At 42.3% G+C, this 21309-nt stretch overlaps 2 protein-coding genes and 1 pseudogene across 3 annotated transcripts; all 3 read left to right on the forward strand.

The window, feature by feature from the left end:
- The first annotated feature begins 2814 nt into the window (after positions 1–2814).
- Positions 2815–14797, forward strand: LOC115787180 (ectodysplasin-A). 2 transcript variants are annotated; one of them, XM_030739759.1, is made up of 8 exons: positions 2815–3237; positions 9700–9799; positions 11774–11812; positions 12083–12253; positions 12580–12614; positions 12741–12792; positions 13299–13429; positions 13769–14797. In XM_030739759.1, exons 1-8 carry the CDS (start codon positions 2911–2913, stop codon positions 14030–14032), a joined length of 1119 nt encoding a protein of 372 aa, XP_030595619.1. In that variant the 5' UTR covers positions 2815–2910; the 3' UTR covers positions 14033–14797. The 2 variants fall into 2 exon arrangements, with proteins under 2 accessions (XP_030595619.1, XP_030595620.1); XM_030739760.1 differs by having other exon boundaries at positions 13299–13423.
- A 331-nt stretch (positions 14798–15128) lies between these two features.
- LOC115787273 (tumor necrosis factor ligand superfamily member 13B-like) lies at positions 15129–18035 on the forward strand. Its single transcript, XM_030739876.1, has 6 exons — positions 15129–15359; positions 15485–15572; positions 15695–15751; positions 15835–15947; positions 16038–16182; positions 17409–18035. The coding sequence occupies exons 1-6, from the start codon at positions 15174–15176 to the stop codon at positions 17522–17524; spliced, it is 705 nt and encodes a 234-aa protein (XP_030595736.1). The 5' UTR covers positions 15129–15173; the 3' UTR covers positions 17525–18035.
- Positions 18036–18327: 292 nt separating this feature from the next.
- On the forward strand, positions 18328–21048 carry LOC115787257 (transforming growth factor beta activator LRRC32-like; annotated as a pseudogene).
- Positions 21049–21309: the final 261 nt, after the last annotated feature.

Raw genomic sequence — 21309 nt, forward strand, 5'->3', positions numbered from 1 at the left:
CGAAACAATAAAAAACAAATCCTGTTAATGAAGAAGTGAAAATAGCATCGTTTTCCCCGAACACTGTTGCCTTGAGAAAAGACACAAAACAGCACTTTGCATGTGAAAAAGGCCACTAAATTCGAGCGATTCTTTGTGGAATTAAAAAAAAAAAAAAATCAATTAAGTTACCGACACCAGTTCTGTACTGAATTGCACACAGCAGTCACCTAACAGAAAGAAAAGGAAAAAAGAGAGAAAGGTAAAGAAACAAAAGCAGCATAGTACAAAAAGACCAGCTGAGAGAAAGGAAAAGAGCTCCAATCTTGATAAGGACTCTTAAGATAGACACCCACAATGAGAGTGAGTGAATCATTGTTCAGGGAAATGGCAGACATGGCCCAATTTGCCGGAGATTTATAGGTAGGAAATCAAATGCCACAGTATATCAATTAGTCAAGGCTACACCTCTGCAATTCAATGCGCAGAAACAATGAGCCCTTCCTGAGAAGGTAGCGCACGTGATGGAGAGGTTCAAAACAATTTGCTGAAGCATGTAGTGACATTATTCTGTTGGTTTTAGCTCGAGTTTGATTCCTCCTAATAGCAGCTGAAAGTTGATTTGAATTTGTGCTCTTATCAGCGGTGCTGGAGAGGAACTCTTCAGCCAAGACCATCTTCCAACAGCTCCCCGAAGCCACGAGCCGCAGCCCAACCGCTCAGCTCTCGGTGGTAAAATATAAGAGCGCCTATTCCTTCTGCAAAACTCTATCATCTGGCAGGGAAAGCCTCTAAATCTTGTTATAAGCTCAGAGAGGATAGAGTGGCACACCATTTATGAACGCCGCATTGAAGCCCGGGGGACGTTATAAGAATTACCCCTGATCTTTTCAATGCCAAAAAAACCCAATCACGATAAAACTGGTTTCATTTGTCACAGGCTTTAATGTTGGCTTGTGTTTTCTGAAACAAGGCAGCGGACAGAAGATAGGGGCATAGTGCTGAGTTTGACCTTTAGATAAGGTCTCCTCAAAAGCAAAGAATAGGTCTGAATTTTTTTTTTTAATTATGCAATAAATATCCAAAGCCAATCCTTCATATATATATATATATATATATATATATATATATACACACTAAAAAAACATTTTAAAATGTGACCACTTGTCTGAAATTACAGGAAGTATGTGTTCTTAACTATTCCGGTCCTAAATCATCTGCCTCTCAAAGTCATTGTGTGTGCTGCTTGGATGAGAAGCGTGGCAAACGTGCTTAGACTGAGCTCTCAGTCACAGCTCCTGTGAGGGTTACTTTGAATATCGTTCTCTCTTCAGTTTCACTATCATATGCTAACAATGGGGAAATGACTCTTCATGAGAGAAAGGGGCTGATGCTGTGGACGCAATCTCAGAGATGTTATATAAGTTATATGAGATGTATTTTCATGTTTATATGCAACTTGCATGAAGCTGTTTTATTTAAGTTCAACTTTGAGTGCACTGGAATGCAGTGTTATTGATTTATGGCTTGGCAATGCTGCCCTTCAGTGGCAGCTGACTAGAATCACTTTTTTTTTTCCCCCTCCAGATGATTTGGAGAAAGGAAACTGACTGTGGCAAGGAGGAAAAAAAATGTGATGATATAGTGGCAACAGGAGCAGACTGAACCAAAAGAAATACAATAATAGATTCTTATATTTGTACAGTAGTAAACTTCAGGGTAAAAAATATTACACAGTGATGAAATACCATTCACTAGATCTCCAAAAGCCATTCTTCTTCATTAGTTAGCCTGTAATATCAATGATACCTAGTATGTGTCTCCCAGCTTGAAAAAGTGTACCTCCATATAGGTCAAGTGCACGCAAATGTCAGGGTTTGTCCAAATGAAATAAAGACAGATGCTTGGCAGCAGTTGCCTGGAAAACTAATCTAACAAGGTGATCTATCAGCCCTCCAAGTTTCTGGCCCGCTTAGGTTTCACCGTCCTGAGGCCCAAAGACTCACAGATTCGCAGGCTACCTCTGGTTCCTGGAGATCAAAGTGTCGAGTTTGGATTTTGAAAATGCACAAACCGCAAAGCCACATTCAGTCTCGTTAAAGCATTGTTCTCAGCGGGCATTTTTGTAACACAAATGTCAAACCGTTCCCCAGATCCAGCCGAATGACACATGTTTAGATTGTTTGATGGTGTTGTACACAAAGTGATGCTGACCTCACCGTGACATCGACTCTCTTCCAGGCCCCGCTATCATACTGTTCAGCCTGACAGAATTCAGATGCACTAACCTATAATTATATAATTTGTAGACTGTTTAAGAACATAATTTGTACTACTTTTCCACTCTTTGATGATGCAATGTAACCATCAACCGCTTGTTCTTTTTCAATAACAATACCGGGCAGTATTTTCTGAATCAGTTCTTCACACAGGACCACCACTCCATGTGCCACCCACATAACAAAACAAAGTGCCAAACAAAGAAGGCCAGTGAAAAATAGCATGTCCAAACCCTAAAACACATAAAACGCATGCATAAACATTATACATTACACTGGTGGCCACCCCCTTCCCATTCACACTCGCGTAAGAGATAATAAATCACTAAAAGAGGTTCATGAAATAATCACACAACACTGAACAACAAACACAGAAAGAGGAAATGATGTTCACATCTTTGTCGCAGAGGCCTTGCAGTAGCCGCGTTTCTCCATTGGGTGTCGCTCAACCACTGCACCTATTTGCATCCAGCCCCCAACCTCTGGGGCTGCTAATTGTGCTGGGCCAATCATAGGAGAGGTGGGCGGGTTTCCATTGTTACTACAGATACTCCAAGAAGTTTGCACCGACCTGCTGCTGCTGCACCTATGAGTCTCCATGTAAATGGATTATGCCGAGATAAGGAGCATATGACTCGTCCTCCGTCCGATAATGGCACGCGATGGTTCATCTGTGGAGGATTTCCCGGACAAAGTGATGCCCATAGCGGCTCCCTGCACGTGCAGCAAGAAGTGCAGGAGTCGGAGCAGCAGCGTTGTGTTCCTGGGATTATTCCTGCTGTCGCTGACCCTTCACGCTGTCACCCTCGCCTGCTATTTGGACCTGCGGTCCCAAGTCAAAAGGGAAATTATTCACCAGAAGCGGGATTCAATGGTGACACTTGAGGGGAGTGACCTGGCTGACCCGGCGTCGGTGCTCTCGCCCGGCCACTCAGTCCGACTGGACTCCGGCAGCAGCCGCGGAGGAGAGAGTCATGAGGTAAAAATAATACTTCTAATAAAAGAAAGTCTTAATGAAGAGACACGGGAGCGTCTATAACGCGACATTGTTTTCATTCCTCACACGGAGGCTGTTCGTGTTCATTCACCTCCTCTCGGTCCTCCTGTTCCTGTATCACGGTGTCAGGTTTTGTGTCTGCGCTGTTGCGGCATGTTTCTGGGCAACTTCTTCTACAGTAGCCTGTCACGACGTTTTGTCAGCTCAGTTTCCAGACAAGTATGTTTTAGGATGGATTTGCGCTCCCGTGTACGTGATTACGCCTCTTGGACGGAGGCGCGCAAAGGTGTAGGTTTTAAATCTGTCACCTGGCCAGAGTCTGCGGTTCGGGGAAACGCAAACAGGGTGGGCAGAAGCTGAGCAATTTTTGGCTTTGTTGAACAAAGAAAACTGTTTTTGAAACAAACAAACAAACAAAATCTCAGTTATATCGTTTACTTCTATAATGGGCGCATTTTTTTGTTAAGTAAAACCACATTTTAACCCAATTTGTCTCGTTTCCAGAGCTCCCCCCTCCTCCTCAACAGACAGAGGTCCATGCTCTCAAAACTTAGGCAGCCTGCCCAGCTGGAATGGCAGAGACAGGTCAGCCTGTGTGCTGGAGCAGGTGGATGGAAAATTAACTGGATCACCAGCAGGTGCAAAGCCCAAGGGCTGATGTAAATTCATCAGGACTTAGATGGGGCACTTGGTACTTGGAGCAAAGCCAGCCTGCTTCTCACGTGTGTTTTCTTCCCTGGCAGCAGGCTGATTGAACGGTCATTTGTGTTGTCTGTGGCTTTGGCAACAGCCCCACAACCACTAAAGACCACCGCAACACCAGCCACCACACACTCCCTAATTTCATCATCACAAAAGGCCCGAGTGTACCTCTCAACTTTGCATTGCTTGCTCAATTAGCTCATATGTCAGCGGTTGTGTAAGCTTTTCACAGAGAAAATGATACTCTGTGTGGGGCATTGGCTGGACATTTAGTTGTGCAGAGTTGTCAACTTGATAGCCACCCAGAGGAATTCAAGTTATCCAGGATGGGCGCATTTATTCCTCTGTAGGAAAGATTAATGAGACCCATTGCTCATATTTGGATTTGCTCCGTAACATTTTCCTTTCATGAGCTCAGCCTATTAATTTAGTCCTCGGTGTGTCTTTTGCTAAGCTTATTTTAGATAGTAGTGGTTTCCCCAGTTAAATCCGAATGAGATGGGCCTGGTATTCGGCCCAGATGGTGACGCTTCATGAGGTGAAAGACTGTGGCCCAGCTGTAAATATTTAACAGTGCTGTGATGCTGTCCTTGCCAGATGTCTGCATTAAACAACTCTGATTACACATCCCACAGTTTACATAGTTGGAGAAACAGGAGCATGTGGCATTTAGACGCAGCAGCCACACTTGTTAGCTTTTCTGGCATTTCCTTTGAAGGATCTTTTTTCTTCTTTTTTTTTTTTGTAGGGCTAGAAATTGTTTATTGGATTTTTCACACAGCTCTTCATCAAAGGCACTTCAGGAGTATCGGGGAAATTTCATGTGATGGCCAGGTATACAGACAAGTGTAACCAAAAACATGAAAAGCCTCAGAAAAACCAAAACAAAGTATAGTAACGTCAGGTATCGGTACCAACACGCATACCACACAGGCCGGGTTCCTATATACATGAAATGGTTCGGTTTTGTTGTGTTGTAATAGCAGTGAGTCAGGCTGCAGCCTCTGTTCAGATGGAACTATTTTGTGGTTGAATTGTGTTTTGAAAAAGACAAGTGGTGTGGTTTGTCAGCATCTAAAAGCAGCCTCAGCATCCGATTGCTCAGCGGGACCGGTCAGTGTCGAACAGAAACTAGAAACCGTCAGGCGTTGGCATCACGCCAGCCAAGTACTCAGTCATTACCGCATTAATACGTAATACTTAGGTGCAGTTATGCTCATGTGTACTATCTTTGAAGTCAGCCTTCAGCACACATCTGTAAACTAGTAGTAATCAGCCATGAATGAATGAAAAGATCAGTTTTGGTCAGTTGAAATCATGGCTTCAAGGAAGACTTAAGTTAATTCAGCTTTAAAGAAAGCTCTAAACTCCTATCAAAAGAAGAAAATCGGTTGTCTCTGCAGTAGATTTAAATGTTATGAATATACAAATATTCCTTCCGCTCCTCAGTAAATTTGTAATACAGTTTTGTGTTTGATTTTTTTTTTTTTTTTTTTTTATGTCTTGCCAACACCTGTCACGTTTTTCCCTAAAAAAGAAACACAAGTTGAGTTATTACTGAGGCCTGGCCTCTCTTTGCAGACGCCGAGTGCAGATGCACACTTGATCTGAAGGTGGTGATTGTGGCTAAAACCCCCAGATAAGAATCTTGGCTGTACAAGCAGTAATACAAGTGTGTAATCGGTTTCCAGGATCTCTCCGTGAGCAGAAGAGGAACTGCTGGTGAGGTGACGCGAGGCAAAAAAAAAAGGAAAATAAGCAAAAGCTATCAAACCGAGTTCAAACTCTGTATGGGACTATGTCTGTAAAATTTTTATTTTATTTTAATTTTTTTTAATCTTCATTTTCACAGATGTAAGCACAGAACTGGAATCGATATTGTTTTGCAGACTGAGCTGGCACTTGAAATGTTTACAGCCCTTTAGAGAGTTAAACCACAAGTGAAATAATGAAGCGTTTTGTAACAGAAAATCGTTTATTTCTTTGGACGCGTTTAAACTTTAAGCACTAATTTAAAACCTCACGCTTTTTCAGATCCTTCTAGTTGCTTCTTAATGAGGAGATGATCTGGTCATTTACGATCTGGGCCGGCAAAGTGAACAAACAGTCATCACCTCGGCAGTCGCAGTGGGTATGCCCTTGAGCAAGGCAGTAAATCCCAGCTGTCCGGCAGATCCTGCATAGTTCCCAACAGTAAAAATCCCCTCCCAGGTGTGTGTACTGTAGCGCTAAAATCTGTGCTACAAATGTGATGTAAGGAGAGGGAGAGCAAGTGCCTCCCTCAGTCAGCCTGACCCTCATTCACCTTACAGCGGTGAGTGAAACATAATAAAAGTGGAGTCCACAGAACATTTCAAAATGTAAGCTCGGGGAACGTTTTACTCTTGAGCCTAACACTTTTCTTATAGCTATTATATGAAATAATTCTCTCCTCTGATGTATGCCTTTAAAGTCCCACAAAGAACAGATGCTAAAACATCTGGAGTCTAGTTAACGGCTATTAAAAAAGTCAGTTTGATGGGACAAAAAAGTCCTCAGCAGCATACAGGCTCTGGGGGCGCCCGGGTGGGCTGTCACCCACATCTACTTTAATTGTGACCAGTACGTAATTGGTTAAAACAGCAGTATCATACATGCGCTGAGAGCGAGCCTGCATAGCAGGGATTAATCGGCACAGACATAAAAGCACAAGTCGTAGGAGCAGAAACATCAGAGATACGAGGCTGTGAGCTTTTGCGTATAAGCTTGCACGGTCTTGACAGACAGATGGCGTAGACGCCCAGTGAAGATTGAGTCCAGAGTCACAAACATCTACCATAATAATAAATTCTCGAGGCTTTTACAGCATTCAGCAAGGAATCGTTTTGCCAACGAGTGTTGCAACCATCTGAAAAGTTGACTGGCTGCTGACAGGCTACATTTCCCTTAGGTCGAGCTGCACAGATTTTCAGATGATAATCTATGCATCATGTTATTAAATTACCCAAGTTATGGTTAAAAACACATGGTCTTTCAAAGAGCAAGCTCCGATAATGGCTGAGGGGAGGACACTCCTTTTTTTTTTTTTTTTTTTTTTTTTTTCTTTTTTAAATGATATTTAAGAAGAAAGCACACAGTCGCTGTCGAATCCAGGCCTGTGAATCACAGGAGTATTAGGTGCAATCAGCTCTCAAAAGTATGCATGCCAGTGAACTTAGTAATGCCTGTTCAGCAGTGATGGGCACCTAGACTGCAATCACAGCCAAACAGCCCACAGTTTCACCTCCTCAGGTTTGCAGCATCAAATTCTCGACCACAATTTAGCGGTCGCTAATTGTTAATGACATTACAAGATTTAGAGACGCCGCTGCAGCCAGAATGTCTGTATTTGTGGAGAATTGTGAGTTAGTAATGCTACCAGAGGCCTGTGGCATTTTATAAGCTCGAAACGTCGCAAATGTCAGGAACATTTTGAGGCTAACTAGTAAGAATGCAGTTTGTAATAGTAAGTGTTAATAAGGCAAAATGAAGTCTTGTGATCCCAAAATTACACATCCCCGGGGTGACTGAATTTTAGTCATATCCTCACGAAGCAACGGGGAATCTGCGCGCAACAGCAACCCCCACGCTTTGAAGATTTGAAAGCCCTCTAATTAATAGCATTTTTTCCCCTTGTGCTGAAAAAAGAATGGTTTACTCAATAGTTGGCACTTGGCATACATACCAACACATTGTCATCCTGATTTACTGTAACTCTGCATGCCTTTGAAGGGTACGAAGGCTGTAAATGTTGTAATGAAGTGAAATGAAGCAAAAAAGAGTGAAAAAACATTTCTTATAGTCATATAATGGAAGGCAAAGAAAAAAAAAATCACTTTGCCTTCATCTAAAGTACGAGCCGCACCAGTTTGGTAGTAGCCTCGCAGACTGCTTGTTTGTCTTCTGTTGTTCTGCTGGGGCTTAATCTCGGGCCAGAAATTGGCTGTTGAATCGTGTTTGGCTGTCAGAACAGAAGAAAGTGTAACGCCATATGGCTGAATATACACCACAAATCCTTTGAGAGGTAAAAGCCCCCCCCTATATGCCAACAGCTGGAGAGGAGATGTGGAAGCACCTGCGCACCAAATGAACAGCAAACGCCGCTGCTTGAAGGAACATCTGGAGGTCTGCGCGTCGGCATAAACCATTCCAGCACACACTCCTCCATCAGGCTGGAATTCCCGTGCTCATAAGGTCAGACATGGCTGGCAGCTGGTCAGGGATGTAGACATTAGCTGCTTTGAGCTTGCCCAGCACAGTCGGCGTCGGGTGTTTGACATGATACATCTATTCCCCCACCCAAGGGGGCCGGCAGGGTTCCCGCGTCTGAGACGAGGTATAAAAGAAATTCGAAACATAACTTTATCGTGTTTTGTAGCGGCTCTGCTTTAAAACCACACAAAGTTCTGGGAGTTCACGCTGCTTTCAGGAGTTTCCCTGTCATCGGGGCTTAATAACTATATGTTTACTTCAGTGTCACAGATGGAAACAGGGAATATATCATCCTGGGGCCTACTGGGGTAGGCCCCCCAAGGGGAAAAAAAGAGAGGTCAAAGTGCCTGTCGGTAAGGTTGCCTGCTTCATTTCTAAGCAGTAAGGCGAAAGAGTACATGGTTATTTATTATCTTTTGATCCATGCTTAGGTGCTGCATGCATCACTGCTTTGGAGATGTCAGTTATCCAAACACCGAGCAGATGTCCAGCTCTCTACAAGCTGTCTGGTTGTCAGCCATCGAGAGCCTTTATGTCTTGTGCTATTACCTTTATTTATGCTGACACTCCAAAGTGTGACCAAAAGCGGTCTCATTTATTGTGAGGCTCAATGAAAAAGTTGGCTTTGGGTGGTCTTGTTGTGTTTGCTGTGCCAGGTTTTTTTCTGGGAATCCTCCAAAGATGTGATCACAAACTGGCTGTTCTAACAGAAAGCGACTTGGAACAATCCATGTTTTAAACTCTAAATCCTTAGCACGAAACATTGCGATGACAGAGCCAGACACGTCTTGAGTGTGTTACAGTCGGGTCAGCACGTCCTACAGAGTTCATGTGAATGTAGGTCGACCAGAACCAGTCGCATAAGAAAAAGGCTTGCGGTTTGTCCCACCGCTCACTTGCCCATGGGAACACCCTGCCGCTGTAGCATAACTTCTCCTGTTTTCAGGGATGAGCTCAGACCAGACCAGCTACATCAGATCCTTTTCTTTGAATTTCTTTTTTTTTTTTTTGTGTAACTTATTCATGCCACCACTGAATAGGGCTGGGACCAGGTGCCATATGAATGGGTATTGCTCTCAGATTAACCACAGTTCATGTCCTCCTTTTGTATAAAAAGGTGAATTTTAGAGCAGTCGTGTCCAGGTGACTGTCTCAAACGACCAAAACGCAGACAAAAGTGACTTGGGTTACAGGATACGTTACAGCCCAAACGGGACAGACAATGACTTGGCCACATATGAATGTGCTCCCTGACAGAGTCTCGCATCTTTTCAACTGCCCCAAGTTGTCTCTGTGCAAACATTATACCTGAAGAATAGAAAAGGCCACTTGTAGTGAGGGTTTCATTCTCAAAAACTGTCGCATTCAGTCCTTTTGTTGGCTTCACCAAATTCAGCTAAGGTGACAGCGGCTGGTAACAATAGGTGCAGCATACTCAAAGATGTGGCACTCTTTTGAATGTGTAATTTTTCTGTCTTTAATATTTTAATATATCTATTTTCTTCTCACCAGGAGAAGCTACTGTACAGAAAACCTGACTTCCACGGCACAGTGGACGACAGAGGCAAAACTCAGCGAGCGAAAAGGAGTCCCGGCAAGGAACCAGAAACAGGTGCATCCCTACTACTACTGTTTCTTTTACCCTTGCATTTTCACCTTGATACAAAGGTTTTACTGAACTTCACTTGAAAGACTTTTTTTTTTTTTTTCTGTCTCCTGAGTCGACCTTCTGTATCTTCTTAGGCCCATCATCTATTTTCCATTTAATCATAAGAAAAACAAACTTTAGCTCTCTGGTGCACCTGCGTCAGTTTGTTTTCTCGATGTGTACTTGGCAACAGGCGAGTCAACTGTTGAGCAATGTTTTCTGTAACCCGTATTTGTTTGGAGGGGACTCAATGCAGTGTAATTAACTGGCTTATGGTAGGCTTAAGGCTCTTAAATTTTGAAAACTGTTTGCTAATGGTTTCTCACTTCATTTTTTTTTTTTTTTTTTCGTGGAATTGATGTTTTATTGCTTTGTGCTTACTTAACAAAGCAGCGCCACCACATAATGTTGCCGTGTTTATAGAGCGAGAGATTAAATAGAATGGGATTGATTATTACTTGGATGGAAAACAAGGACAACAAGGAGTTTTGGAGGGCTTCACCAATTTGAAACAGACAATGAAGCCCGGGTCCCCCCGCCCCTCCTCTCAAAATATTATTAGGTCCCCCAATTTTTTTTATTTTTTTACTTTTATTTATTTTTTATTTTTTGCAGCTGTCAGCAAAGCAGTTATGCACTTTGGAGTCCAGCTGTGCTATCAATGACATCTAAAAAAACAACAACAAAAAAATCACAGCACAAGAACATTCAGACTCGGTCTTTTTCGAGCACCCGGCGGCCGTTCATGAGCGTAGCCTTCATTAATTCCACCGAATTGATTTACGTTAATCGCGCCGCCGCCGCAAACCATATGGCCAATATGTCTGAATCTGCTTTTGTAGTTTTTTGTTTAGAGTCCGCGCTATGCAAATAAAAAAAAAAAAGTGAGGGAAGCCTTTGAAGTTTCACGTCTGAGTGCAACAAGTGCAGCGTGATCACAAGGCATTCCAATGTCTGTCTCGTGACACTGAATACTTGGGGGCAAGTTTAGTGATTGTGTTTAAATTAGAAGAAAAAACTCACCTTCGAGACTTTCTACATAAATCAGTAAAGTCCCGAGCCTCTAAACACTAATCATTCCCAGGTCTCTCCTCTGCTCTTAGTGCACAGACAAAGGCTTTTGTAATCTCAGCCTTAGATGTGTGCTTTTGTGCGTGTGTGTGTGTGTGTGTGTCCTGTGTTTACACATGTGCGCGCGTATGTGTGCGTCCTCGGCACTCCTAACGGGCACCAGATTCCAGATAGGGCTGCTCGTTAAGAGAAATCTATGCGGATGCATCCAGTCATTTAGCCAGAGGAGAAACTCTGGCCATATGTTTGAGGGGGACTCAAACTGTGAGGTTTTAAGGTTAAATGGCCTTTGTAGTTATAATGACATGGTAAACACAAGAGCGAGCAAGACGGCTTTTTGAAAAGGATTCTTCAGCTGCGCGCAGAGCATATATACATGTGCACACGCACACACTGACGCAGATGCAAGCACTGAGAGCATTTCGTCTTTCAAGCACTGACATAGATGCCCCACCAACATCCATGCATGCACATCCATACACATGGTTGTAAAGCAGGAGACGCACACACACACACGCACACACACTTTCATCTGCATTCTCCATCTGGGTTTAATTCAAAGAAAAGGATTTTGGCAGGATAAAGTATCTCTCTAATGATCTTCTCCAGTTCCACTGCCTGTGAATGCTTAAGGCACTTGTTCATACAGAGGAGGTGAAACCACACTTACAAATTACTACACTACAAGATACCACAGACTGACATACCTCCACTCCTCCAGTGTTCAGTGCACACCATCTGAAACTGTTATTTCAGCCTATTTGGGATACCTGCGTGGAATGAGCTGGATGCTCAGTGTGTTATCTGAGATGATAATTGTTGAAGAGAGCATTTGAAGCTTAATCACGCTGCTTTGGTTTCTTCTAGAATCAACTGGAAAGGAAAAAAGGAAAGAGAAGAAAAAAGGTATGGCAAAATCCGGCCCAAGTTGCTGTTCTTGTGGTCATTAATTTGGCTGCAATCTGCTGCCTGTTTCTCCAAATGCCCTCGAAGTCATCCAAAATTCAATAATCACCTTAGCTCAAACTGGGGTGACAAGCTTTCAGGATCTCTATAAATATAATTTTTGCCCCTTGGCTTTCTTAGTATCAGCAATATACAATCTGTACAGTGACTGTAGGGGCAAATTTGTGTTTTCTGGTTATTTCTGACTGTTTATTCCATCTTTCTCCACAGGGAAAAAAAGGCCTGTGCCAGGACCACCTGGCCCCCCTGGTCCCCCGGGCCCACAGGGGCCACCGGGCATCCCCGGTATCCCAGGTATTCCAGGAAGCAATGTTGTGGGGCCTGCAGGGCCTCCAGGACCCCCTGGGCCACAAGGACCGCCAGGCGCTCAAGGTCCAGCAGGTATAAAAAAAGCCTAAATTGAATCCTCCAAGATAACAAAGACTCAAGCCAGAAAGCTTGAAAATGAGCAGAGAGATCCTTTTCTTAGATTACAGTTATTTCCTGCACCCGGACACTTTCCCACAGCAGAATGGGGCTCAAGTTGTCAAAATTGATTCACTCATTGCTCGTTCTGTGAGAGTTTCTGGTGCAGGATGTCAAACATTGTGTGGAACAGCAATGATCTATGTTTAAACTATGCCAGAGTTTGTTTTCTTTCAATCATCATCTCACCTCAGCAGTGTGGAGGCCAGAATTTTAGCATGTCTCTCCTCTTATTGTTGCAGGGGTTCCTGATAAGGGCAAAACAAAGGAATTCCAGGTAAGAGTATGTCATCGTTTTTAAATTTTAAATACAATTTTATCCCACACGAGGCTCCTGGTGAAACAGCTGTTCTCCCGTTTTACGTGAATTTGGATTAGTCACCAGAGATCTTTTGTTTTCCAGCCAGCAGTCGTTCACTTGCAGGGGCAGGAAACGACGATCCAAGTGAGAGAAGGTGGGTGCTCGGTCTACGCTCGTTTACAGCTGCACAGAACAATACGCATGCATAATCCCTGCCAGTGCTCAAACACCGAGTTCTGGATCTGTGCTAATAGACATGCCTGCTAAACCTCAGAATTACAAGAGAATGAATATAAACACAGTAGATTGTTGACATGCTGTGGATGTTTATACTCGAGATCCAGCATGCCAGATTTGGTTATTAAGAATTTGTGTGCGCTCACCCAGGATTTTTTATACAGGCTAAATGTTGCCACCAGTTTTTTACCACAGCACTGTGTAGGATTATAGTCACCTTAAAGTTAGGTTGTAGCCGTTTCATAATGGTACGTCATATCCATGTTGCATGCTAACTGATTGAGATTATCCTTCATCACATCAGGAGTAAGCATCATTAGCAGGTTTACATTTTGTGTCAGTACTGAGCCCTGGTTGCAGTTAAACACTGCTGAAAGCTGTTTATGTTGACCCTTTTTTGTGTGTTTGTTGTGACATGTTTAGATCTGTCTCAAGGCGTCCTTAAGAACTGGAAGATGGTGTCCATCCATCACCGCGTGTTTAAAATGCACTCTCGCACTGGGCAGCTGGAGGTGCTGCTGGACGGTGTCTACTTCATATATAGTCAGGTAGAAGTGAGTACGGTCCTTGACGTAACTCTTGAAATTTTCAGTTCATAGTCAAAAGAGCTGGCAGCCGTTCTCGAGTTAAGCTCAAGAATGACTGAGTTTAATCTGAGTTTAACCATATAAATGTTTGATATTTAATGTAAGACCATATTTCTTTGCCCTTTCCTCATGGCTAAATGTGAAGCTCCATAACTCATATTCATGTTGGCTTCTCTAATATTCCAGCTGTTTTAGCTTTACGTAAGCCCTTAAATGATCATGTGGAGTAGTTTTGTATACCTACACCCTTTAAGTCTTTTTTGAATTTTATATCCCCCAATCCCACCCCCGCCCCCCGTTTACCAGGTGTACTACCTCAACTTCACTGACATTGCCAGCTATGATGTGATGGTGGACTCCAGCCCGTTCCTCCGCTGCACTTGCAGCATCGAGACGGGCCAGCGCAAGTTCAACACCTGCTACACGGCTGGTGTGAGCCCACTCCGCGCCGGCCAGAAGATCTCCATACGCATAGCTCATGAGTACACACTCATCAATATGACCAACCACACCACCTTCCTGGGAAGTGTGAGACTTGGAGAGGCTCCATCTGCTGGACAGAACGGATAACTGCACAGGCACCAGCCACCATGCATAAACATAAAGCAGCAGTCACGTTACTCCAGAGTCACGTTCATCCTGCCCGATGTGGGATTGACACAGTGATTAGAAGCCCACGTTTTGCCCCTTTTTAGAAGGTTGTTAGAAGTTGAGGAAGCTCCTTTGGTGACTTTTGTTCACTTTCACATTTTGTCTGTATTCAAATGCTGCCCTTCACTTTAACTCTGCGCTGAGATCGATGAACCAGATGTTCTCATCCAACAAAAGTTTCTATTTGTAGTCAGCGTTTTGTATCAGCAAAGCCAGGATCTCTCTTTAAAGCGGGGAAGGACCCTGTGCTGACGTATACCAAGTGCTGTTGAATGATAATCTTGTATCTCCAAAAAAATAACAACTGTTTAAAAGGTTTTATTTTTTTATTTTGGCCTTTTTAATTAATTTGAAGATATTAACAGTTTTAAAAAGCAAATGAAAGATCAAACAAATGTTCAAAGCAAGTGTAAAGCTATCTATGCAAAGTAAAGAAAATCCATTAAAACTGGAGTTAGAAGGTATTCACAGATTAACAGCACGATATATTTTGCGCGCATTTGCACTACAGCATCCCTGCAGAATATCAGTGATATGTTTTGTTACAGCGCTCTTGTTTAGTTACCTTATGAATGAATCCATGTAGAAAAATTATAGTTGTTAATACATGTCTGTACATACTGTATATAAAATGGGATATACTTTTGTAAATGGAGTTGATTGATGGATTAAAATGTTTCATTTTCTGTCTAAACCATTCGTCTCTTGTGTTTGTGCAGCCGGTGGTATTAATTTAAAAGGTTACAACTTCTCTTTCATATTGGACTGAGCTGGCACGAGTACTGACAAGAACAAATGATGTTCTGTGAGCGAGGCCTTTGTCTTTATTAAAGTGTGGCTTTTTTTTTAAAACTTCGACTGCAAGTTTCACAATACATCTCAGAGCTGGCTGTAGTTTTCATGCAGTCCAAATGAGTTCCATCTTGAGAGGCAGCGCTGAGATAGTTCCTCATTTAGAAACTAATTTTGAAACTGAACGTTTAGGTTTCCGGAGTTTACTGATGCGTGACCTCACCCGTTTGAGTAACTTGGGGACTGGGGACAGCCTGTTAGTCTCAAAATGCTCTATAATGCGTTATTATCGCTAACAGCATTCGTGTTTTGTCTCAGTCTTTTCCTGGTGCACAGAGCCAGGGTTTTAGAAAATGATTTTCGCAAACTCCAAGGGGACATAATTCTACAATTAAATCAACCATGTTCTGAGGGAGTCGATGGGAAATTGGCCAAGATGTCTAAAACAAGCGAGGTATGTCACTGATTATGCAGGATGGAGTCATCTTGGACATTGTACTACTGAGATTTATACCATTAGTGAGTGTTCAGATTGCGATAAAATTTATTATTGCACCGCTATGTTTTGTTTTCTCTTAGGACATCGAGCCAAGAGTCTTCCAAAAAGCTCAGAGTTCTCTTAAGATATCTTCTAGGAGAGTAAAAAGGGAACTGAGCAGTCACAGAGGTGGGTCGGAGCTGAGAACTGAAAACGTGTCTATTAGTTATGGTCTAATCTGGTAGTGAGAGCATAAACAGTATGTACTAAGTTAATGAAATTAAAGTACAGTGTTTATCTCCTTCTGCCAGCTCCAACATCATTTCTGCAGTTAAGGGCTGACACTAACAAACAGCCACACATAAGAGGTAAAACTGAATTCAAGTCTTTGGCCGTACCGTTGCGCCGCCTGCCATTATTTTGATAAAGTGTATCATGCCTTTTCTCACAGGAAATATAACACTGATCTCTTGGACTGTTTCTGCACAGCAAGGAAATGCAATTTCACAAAAGGAAAACAGAATTGTTGTCCAAGAAGGCGGTTATTACTTGGTGTTTGGACAAGTATTGTGTCACTCTAACTCAAGCATAACTAAACTGATCATGCATTTGATTTGTTCCAACTAGTTGGGTAATGTTCTGCCTAATTTACAGGTTTTGTTTGAAAGCCCCAGCATAGTTATGGGTCATGTCATTCGAAGCAGGAGTTCGGCCAAAGCAGGCGCGAGATCAGCAGAGCTATTGCGCTGCCTGCAAGCGATGCCCGATACATATCCTGCCAACACATGCTACATTGCAGGTCAGTGAGGCACTCCTACTACTGCTGGTGGTGGGATTCTTGCTTTTTGACACAGCCACTCTCTGCACCAAGCAATGTTGTTCCTTCCTCTTTTTAATCTAGGTCCAATATGCATATTTGTGAAAATGTTGAACTGTTCCTTGAAAGTGGACCCCTTATGCTTTCCAGTCCCACATTTCAATTCTTTGAGCTACTAAAGTAGCACTGCATGAATTGCAGTTCAAAATAATACTTATTTATATTGGGCATTGGTGCAGCCACTCAGTTCATCCCATGTCTGAATGGAGCCACCATGTCACGGATTGGTGTTGGGCTCACTTTAAAGCATCAGTGTCACCATTCTGAGTGCCGCTGTGTTGTTCTTTTGGAGCCAAACAAGACCATATTTAGACAAGAGGGTGGAGCCCTAAGTTATCTGCGACCAAGCATCCGTAGGTCGCTGCAAGGGATACAGATATCTGTTTATCATATATTATTTATTCAAACAGAAACTTCTTGTACGACTGTACTACACAACAAATCAGCTATAATTTCCTGTGTTGGGACACCTAGTTACATCACCAGCATCCACCAGCAAATAAATGAGTTATTAAAAAAAAAATTAAAAAATCACCCAACATACAGTTGTAAGGAAGAGGGAAATTATCCATAGATATGCTTGTTAATGCTGTGCAGGCATTTTAATTGGGAGTCACTAAGGACTGACCTGGTTTTGGTGCTAGCCTTAAGCATCCATTAGAGGAACTGCCGTTTTTGGCATTTCTGCACTGGCTCCATTTCTCAGCCCCGGGCAGCGCCCCCTCGTCTGGAACAAACCCATTTAGCCAACTTCCTAGTGGTGGGCTGCCCCTCGTAAATAATGGTTTTGAACATCATGTGGATGGAGCTGCTGTGATCACAGTCAGAGCCGTGCACATGGGATATTCCATTTCACTGACATCATGCAAGGCCAGTAGTAGAAATAAAAATAACTCTCTGAATGCAAACAACACGGTGCAAGCACCTTGCAGATATGCTAAAGTTCCCCTTTCACCTGGATAGCCTTATCTGTGCTACCAGATTCAAATGTTATCTTTCTTTCAGCAAAGACCCACAGATATTTGAGTCATTAAGGCAAATATAACAGTAAAATGGTTTTCTGTGTATGGAAATCATGTGCTGTATATTTAAATATACAAACACTCCCTGACACCCACTGTTTGAACAGCATGTGTCGTCTATTGCAGGCACAGTGCAGTTGCTTCAGGATGACGAATTAGAACTGGTGATCCCAGACAGGCCCACGGCCCTGATCTCTACGGATGAAGACTCAACCTTTTTTGGTGTCATCCAGCTGAACTGAAACAAGACAGTGGGAGGATGATAAGGATGCAGCTCACTGTTGCTGGAAGTGGGAAACTGACACTGAGCAGAGTGAGGGCTGTGCTGATAAAATGCAGAGTGGCAGCAGCAGGAAAGCTATTCTTCTTGTCAGGAAAATGCTAAATGAACTTTTTAAACGACATCATCTGTCAGTTTTGGTTTGTTTGTTTGGGGGTTTTTTTATATGCATTAGCTTTAACATGTAGCATTTGGGTGCTTGTCCTGGGCTGACTCCCAAACATTTGTATTCATGTGCCAGCACCTCTTTTCATCTGTCTATTTTAGGTGTGTTTCTTTATACCTTGCTGGGGGCTTCCCTCCTGCTCCACCTACGCGCTGTCTGCTTATTTGTTCCTCTTGTCTATTTTTAAACGGTTTCCGTTTCCAAAGGCTTTGTCAGGAACAAACAAATGTGTGAATTTATATCTCCCAGCAAGGGTTTGGAACACAGCACTGTAAATAATGCATCACTATCAAATTAAAGTTGTTAATAAATGGGATAAAATGCTTTGGTGCAAATTATTTCTCAACTGGTATTTAAAGTGGTAGCAAATTCTAAATGCATCCATCTCTATAAGTGGCTGCATTTAATGCTAAAACGTTAATATGTTTGTCTAAAAACCTTTTTGATCCAAATTATTCAGTCATTTATTGTGAAAGTGCACTAAAGCTTGATAGAAAGTGGCGGTCTCAGTGGTCATGTCTTTAATGTCTAAATATAGTATCCAACCTTCCATATCTGGTGGCCACAGCTGTTTTTTCTCTCCTTTTTTTTTTTTTTTGATGAAGCATGGCTATAAGAGGGTGTGTGTGTGTGTGAGACTGTATATGAGCTCCGACAGCAGCAGTGGTACAGTTTAGCAGCAGCAGCAGCAGCAGCAGCAGAGGGAGAATGGTCAGACATATGTTGTCCAATTTCCTTCTGCTCTGGTCACTCAGCCATGACCTTTGCATAACAGGACTGACATATTATGCTTCAAAGGTAGGTTCTAAATGATCAGTATAAATGCAAAATTTTTCAAATCTGCACAATTTATTGTTTGTTTTTTTGCATACATAGTTGCTGGTTTTGATATTTTGAAAAGTGCCCATCTCTGTGGCTCACTCTCTGGTCCTTTAATTTCACGGAGCAGTCCTGGAGCAACCAGAACCTCTCTTCTGTCCCTCTGAATTTGGATGTAAGGCTTAGAAGAGTGGACCTCTCCAATAACTTCATCAGACAGATGGACACACTTGCGCTGCCATACTTGGAGCAGCTGGACCTGAGCAGCAACCAGCTGGATCTCATCTCCGAGGGGGCTTTTGAAAACCTGGTTCGACTTGAACAGTTGAATTTGTCCAGAAATGAACTAAACAGCAACCTTGGTAGTAACAGCAAAGCCCTCCAATCCCTCAGTGGGCTTAAGACTTTGGACATATCAATGAACAGTCTGAGTGATGTTGCAGCTGAACGCTACCTTAGAAACAAATCCTCTCTTGATCAGCTCAAGATGACCGGTAACGCTTTAACAAGACTTTCACACAAATTGTTCACAGAGAGTAAAAATCTGAGGGTCATAACTATTGATGACAATCTGATATCTGAGATTGAACAGGGGACATTTGAACCACTGATCCGCTTAGAGATGTTAAACTTGGCTAAAAACAATCTTGTGCATATTTGTGATTTTCAATTACACCAAGTGAAATATCTGAATCTGAGCAGAAATTCAGTAGAGTTCTTTGTCACACATGAGGATAACAGACTGTACAGGCTTGAAATTCTTGATCTGAGTCACAACAAGCTTCTTTACCTTCCAATCGTTCCCAAAATGAACTGTTTGAGGTATCTTTACTTACAGAATAATATGATTGGTTCCTTAAATTCAGAGGCTACGATGGTGTCAGAGACAAATGCTCTTTATAGTGAGATTGTAAGTGAGGAAATTGCGAGAAAAAACAACCTACACTCAAACTGGAGGCCAATGCCGCTGATTTATATTGACCTGAGCTATAACCACTTCAGGTCTTTCCCAATTGAGACTTTAAGCCTCTTGCTGTCTTTAGAAACTCTGAACTTCAGTTATAACTGTCTGCAAAACATCACCTGGGATGTGAGAAATTACTCAGCCTCAGGACACCTTCGCCAACTTTTCTTTCGCTCCTTAAAGTACCTCGACCTGCAAGGCAATGGGCTCGTATATATTTCCCCACCCTTTCTCAGTGCACTCACACAAATAGAAACACTAAATCTACAAGACAACTCAGCGCAACCTTGCACTTCCACTGACCGCTTAGGAAGCTCTAAGTCAACGGAGCAAATAAACCTTGATGCATTTTGTGTTGAATTTGCCTATTTAAAGACTCTTAAACACCTCAATCTTAAAGGAAACAACATAAAAATGCTACAGCCTAAAACATTTCAGGGTACTTCTTTGGTTTCCCTCAACCTTGCAAAAAATCCACTAATGGTCATGCAAGAGGGGGCACTGGAAGATGTGCAAACAACTCTCCGGTCCCTAATTATCAGTGAGATCAACATAACCAGCTCTCGTCTGTTGTCTTTACCCTGCATGCCAGCGTTAACTCGGCTGAATGTATCAAACAACCTTCTGGATACAATACCCAGCAGTTTAAGTTGTTCTCCTCTCAGAGAAATTGACATAAGACATAATGTATTTATGACTTTAAACCATTCTTTGATTCACGCTTTATTCACAAACCTTACTGTCATGTACATAAGCAGGAATCCTTTCAACTGCTGTGACAACAGATGGCTGACAGTCTTAAACGAGATGAAGATTAAAGTGCCCGACATCAGTGAGACCGAATGCTTTACCAGAGTTAGAAATCTTACGGTGACAGAATATCTGAAGAGCCCTTCGTTGTACTGTTCGTTGCATACAAAGACACAAGAAGTTCATTTGGTACAAATGATCATAATTGTCTTATTTGTAATTGTACTGTTAGCAGTTTTCATCTTGTTCAGCAGGAAGCTGTGCTGTACACAGAGATCCTTTATGGTGTGATGTCTAAAATCAATTTGTTAGACGTGCACATCGGCTATATGAAGTAAGCATACTCTATCATGTACACTAAGCAGGAAAGTGGAGATTCTGGTTACTGCAGGATGTCCCTGCAAACTTTGCGTGACCCCTGCAGCTAAAATCTTAAAATGGAAATTGGCATAACTGATTCCCAAGCTGTTTGGTTACAGCGTATGCCAAATCAAGAATCACAAGGAGAGTTTGTATCCATTCTTCATTGTGAATGTTTGTTTGAAACTAAAGTTTATCCAGTGGATTACATTTTTTATGACGTCTATGAAGCCTTGCAGAACATTCCAAAAATCAGGAGTGGACTCCTGAATAATTAAACACAATTGTCAAGTTAATAGACCATGTAGGAGAGTTTCTGTATAAACATATTGATTTGTATATATTTTAAAATAAGAATGGCTTATTTTGTCTTTATTACAAGAAATGTCACTGAGCCTATTCTGTAATATATAATGTGTGGTTTTGACCCTGGAGAATGTGGTCAGATGTTGAAACAGTGTCTGTATGTTTTACATAATAAACACATTGCACTGAATAACCACGATATCTTGCAGTTCTTTATTTAAAAATCGGAATCCCCCTTTCAGTTCCTACAAAATAAATCAGCGAGGTGGGAAGGTGATAGTTAAAATCCCACCAAATCACAAAATACTGACTATAAGGTCATGTTCAGACCAGTCATTAAAATTAAGTGAAACTAAGCAATGCAAGATTATGCTTTGAATTG

This window comes from Archocentrus centrarchus, chromosome 10 (genome assembly GCF_007364275.1).
Source record: "Archocentrus centrarchus isolate MPI-CPG fArcCen1 chromosome 10, fArcCen1, whole genome shotgun sequence".
NCBI lineage: Eukaryota > Metazoa > Chordata > Actinopteri > Cichliformes > Cichlidae > Archocentrus > Archocentrus centrarchus.

Coding starts and splice junctions, on each gene's coding strand:
- LOC115787180 (XM_030739759.1), top strand. CDS start 2,911: ATGGCACGCGATGGTTCATCTGTGGAGGATTTCCCGGACAAAGTGATG. Junction 11,813..12,082: donor AAGGAAAGAGAAGAAAAAAG/GTATGGCAAAAT, acceptor CTTTCTCCACAG/GGAAAAAAAGGCCTGTGCCA. Junction 12,793..13,298: donor GACGATCCAAGTGAGAGAAG/GTGGGTGCTCGG, acceptor TGACATGTTTAG/ATCTGTCTCAAGGCGTCCTT.
- LOC115787273 (XM_030739876.1), top strand. CDS start 15,174: ATGCTCTATAATGCGTTATTATCGCTAACAGCATTCGTGTTTTGTCTC. Junction 15,573..15,694: donor GGAACTGAGCAGTCACAGAG/GTGGGTCGGAGC, acceptor TCCTTCTGCCAG/CTCCAACATCATTTCTGCAG. Junction 15,752..15,834: donor CAAACAGCCACACATAAGAG/GTAAAACTGAAT, acceptor CTTTTCTCACAG/GAAATATAACACTGATCTCT.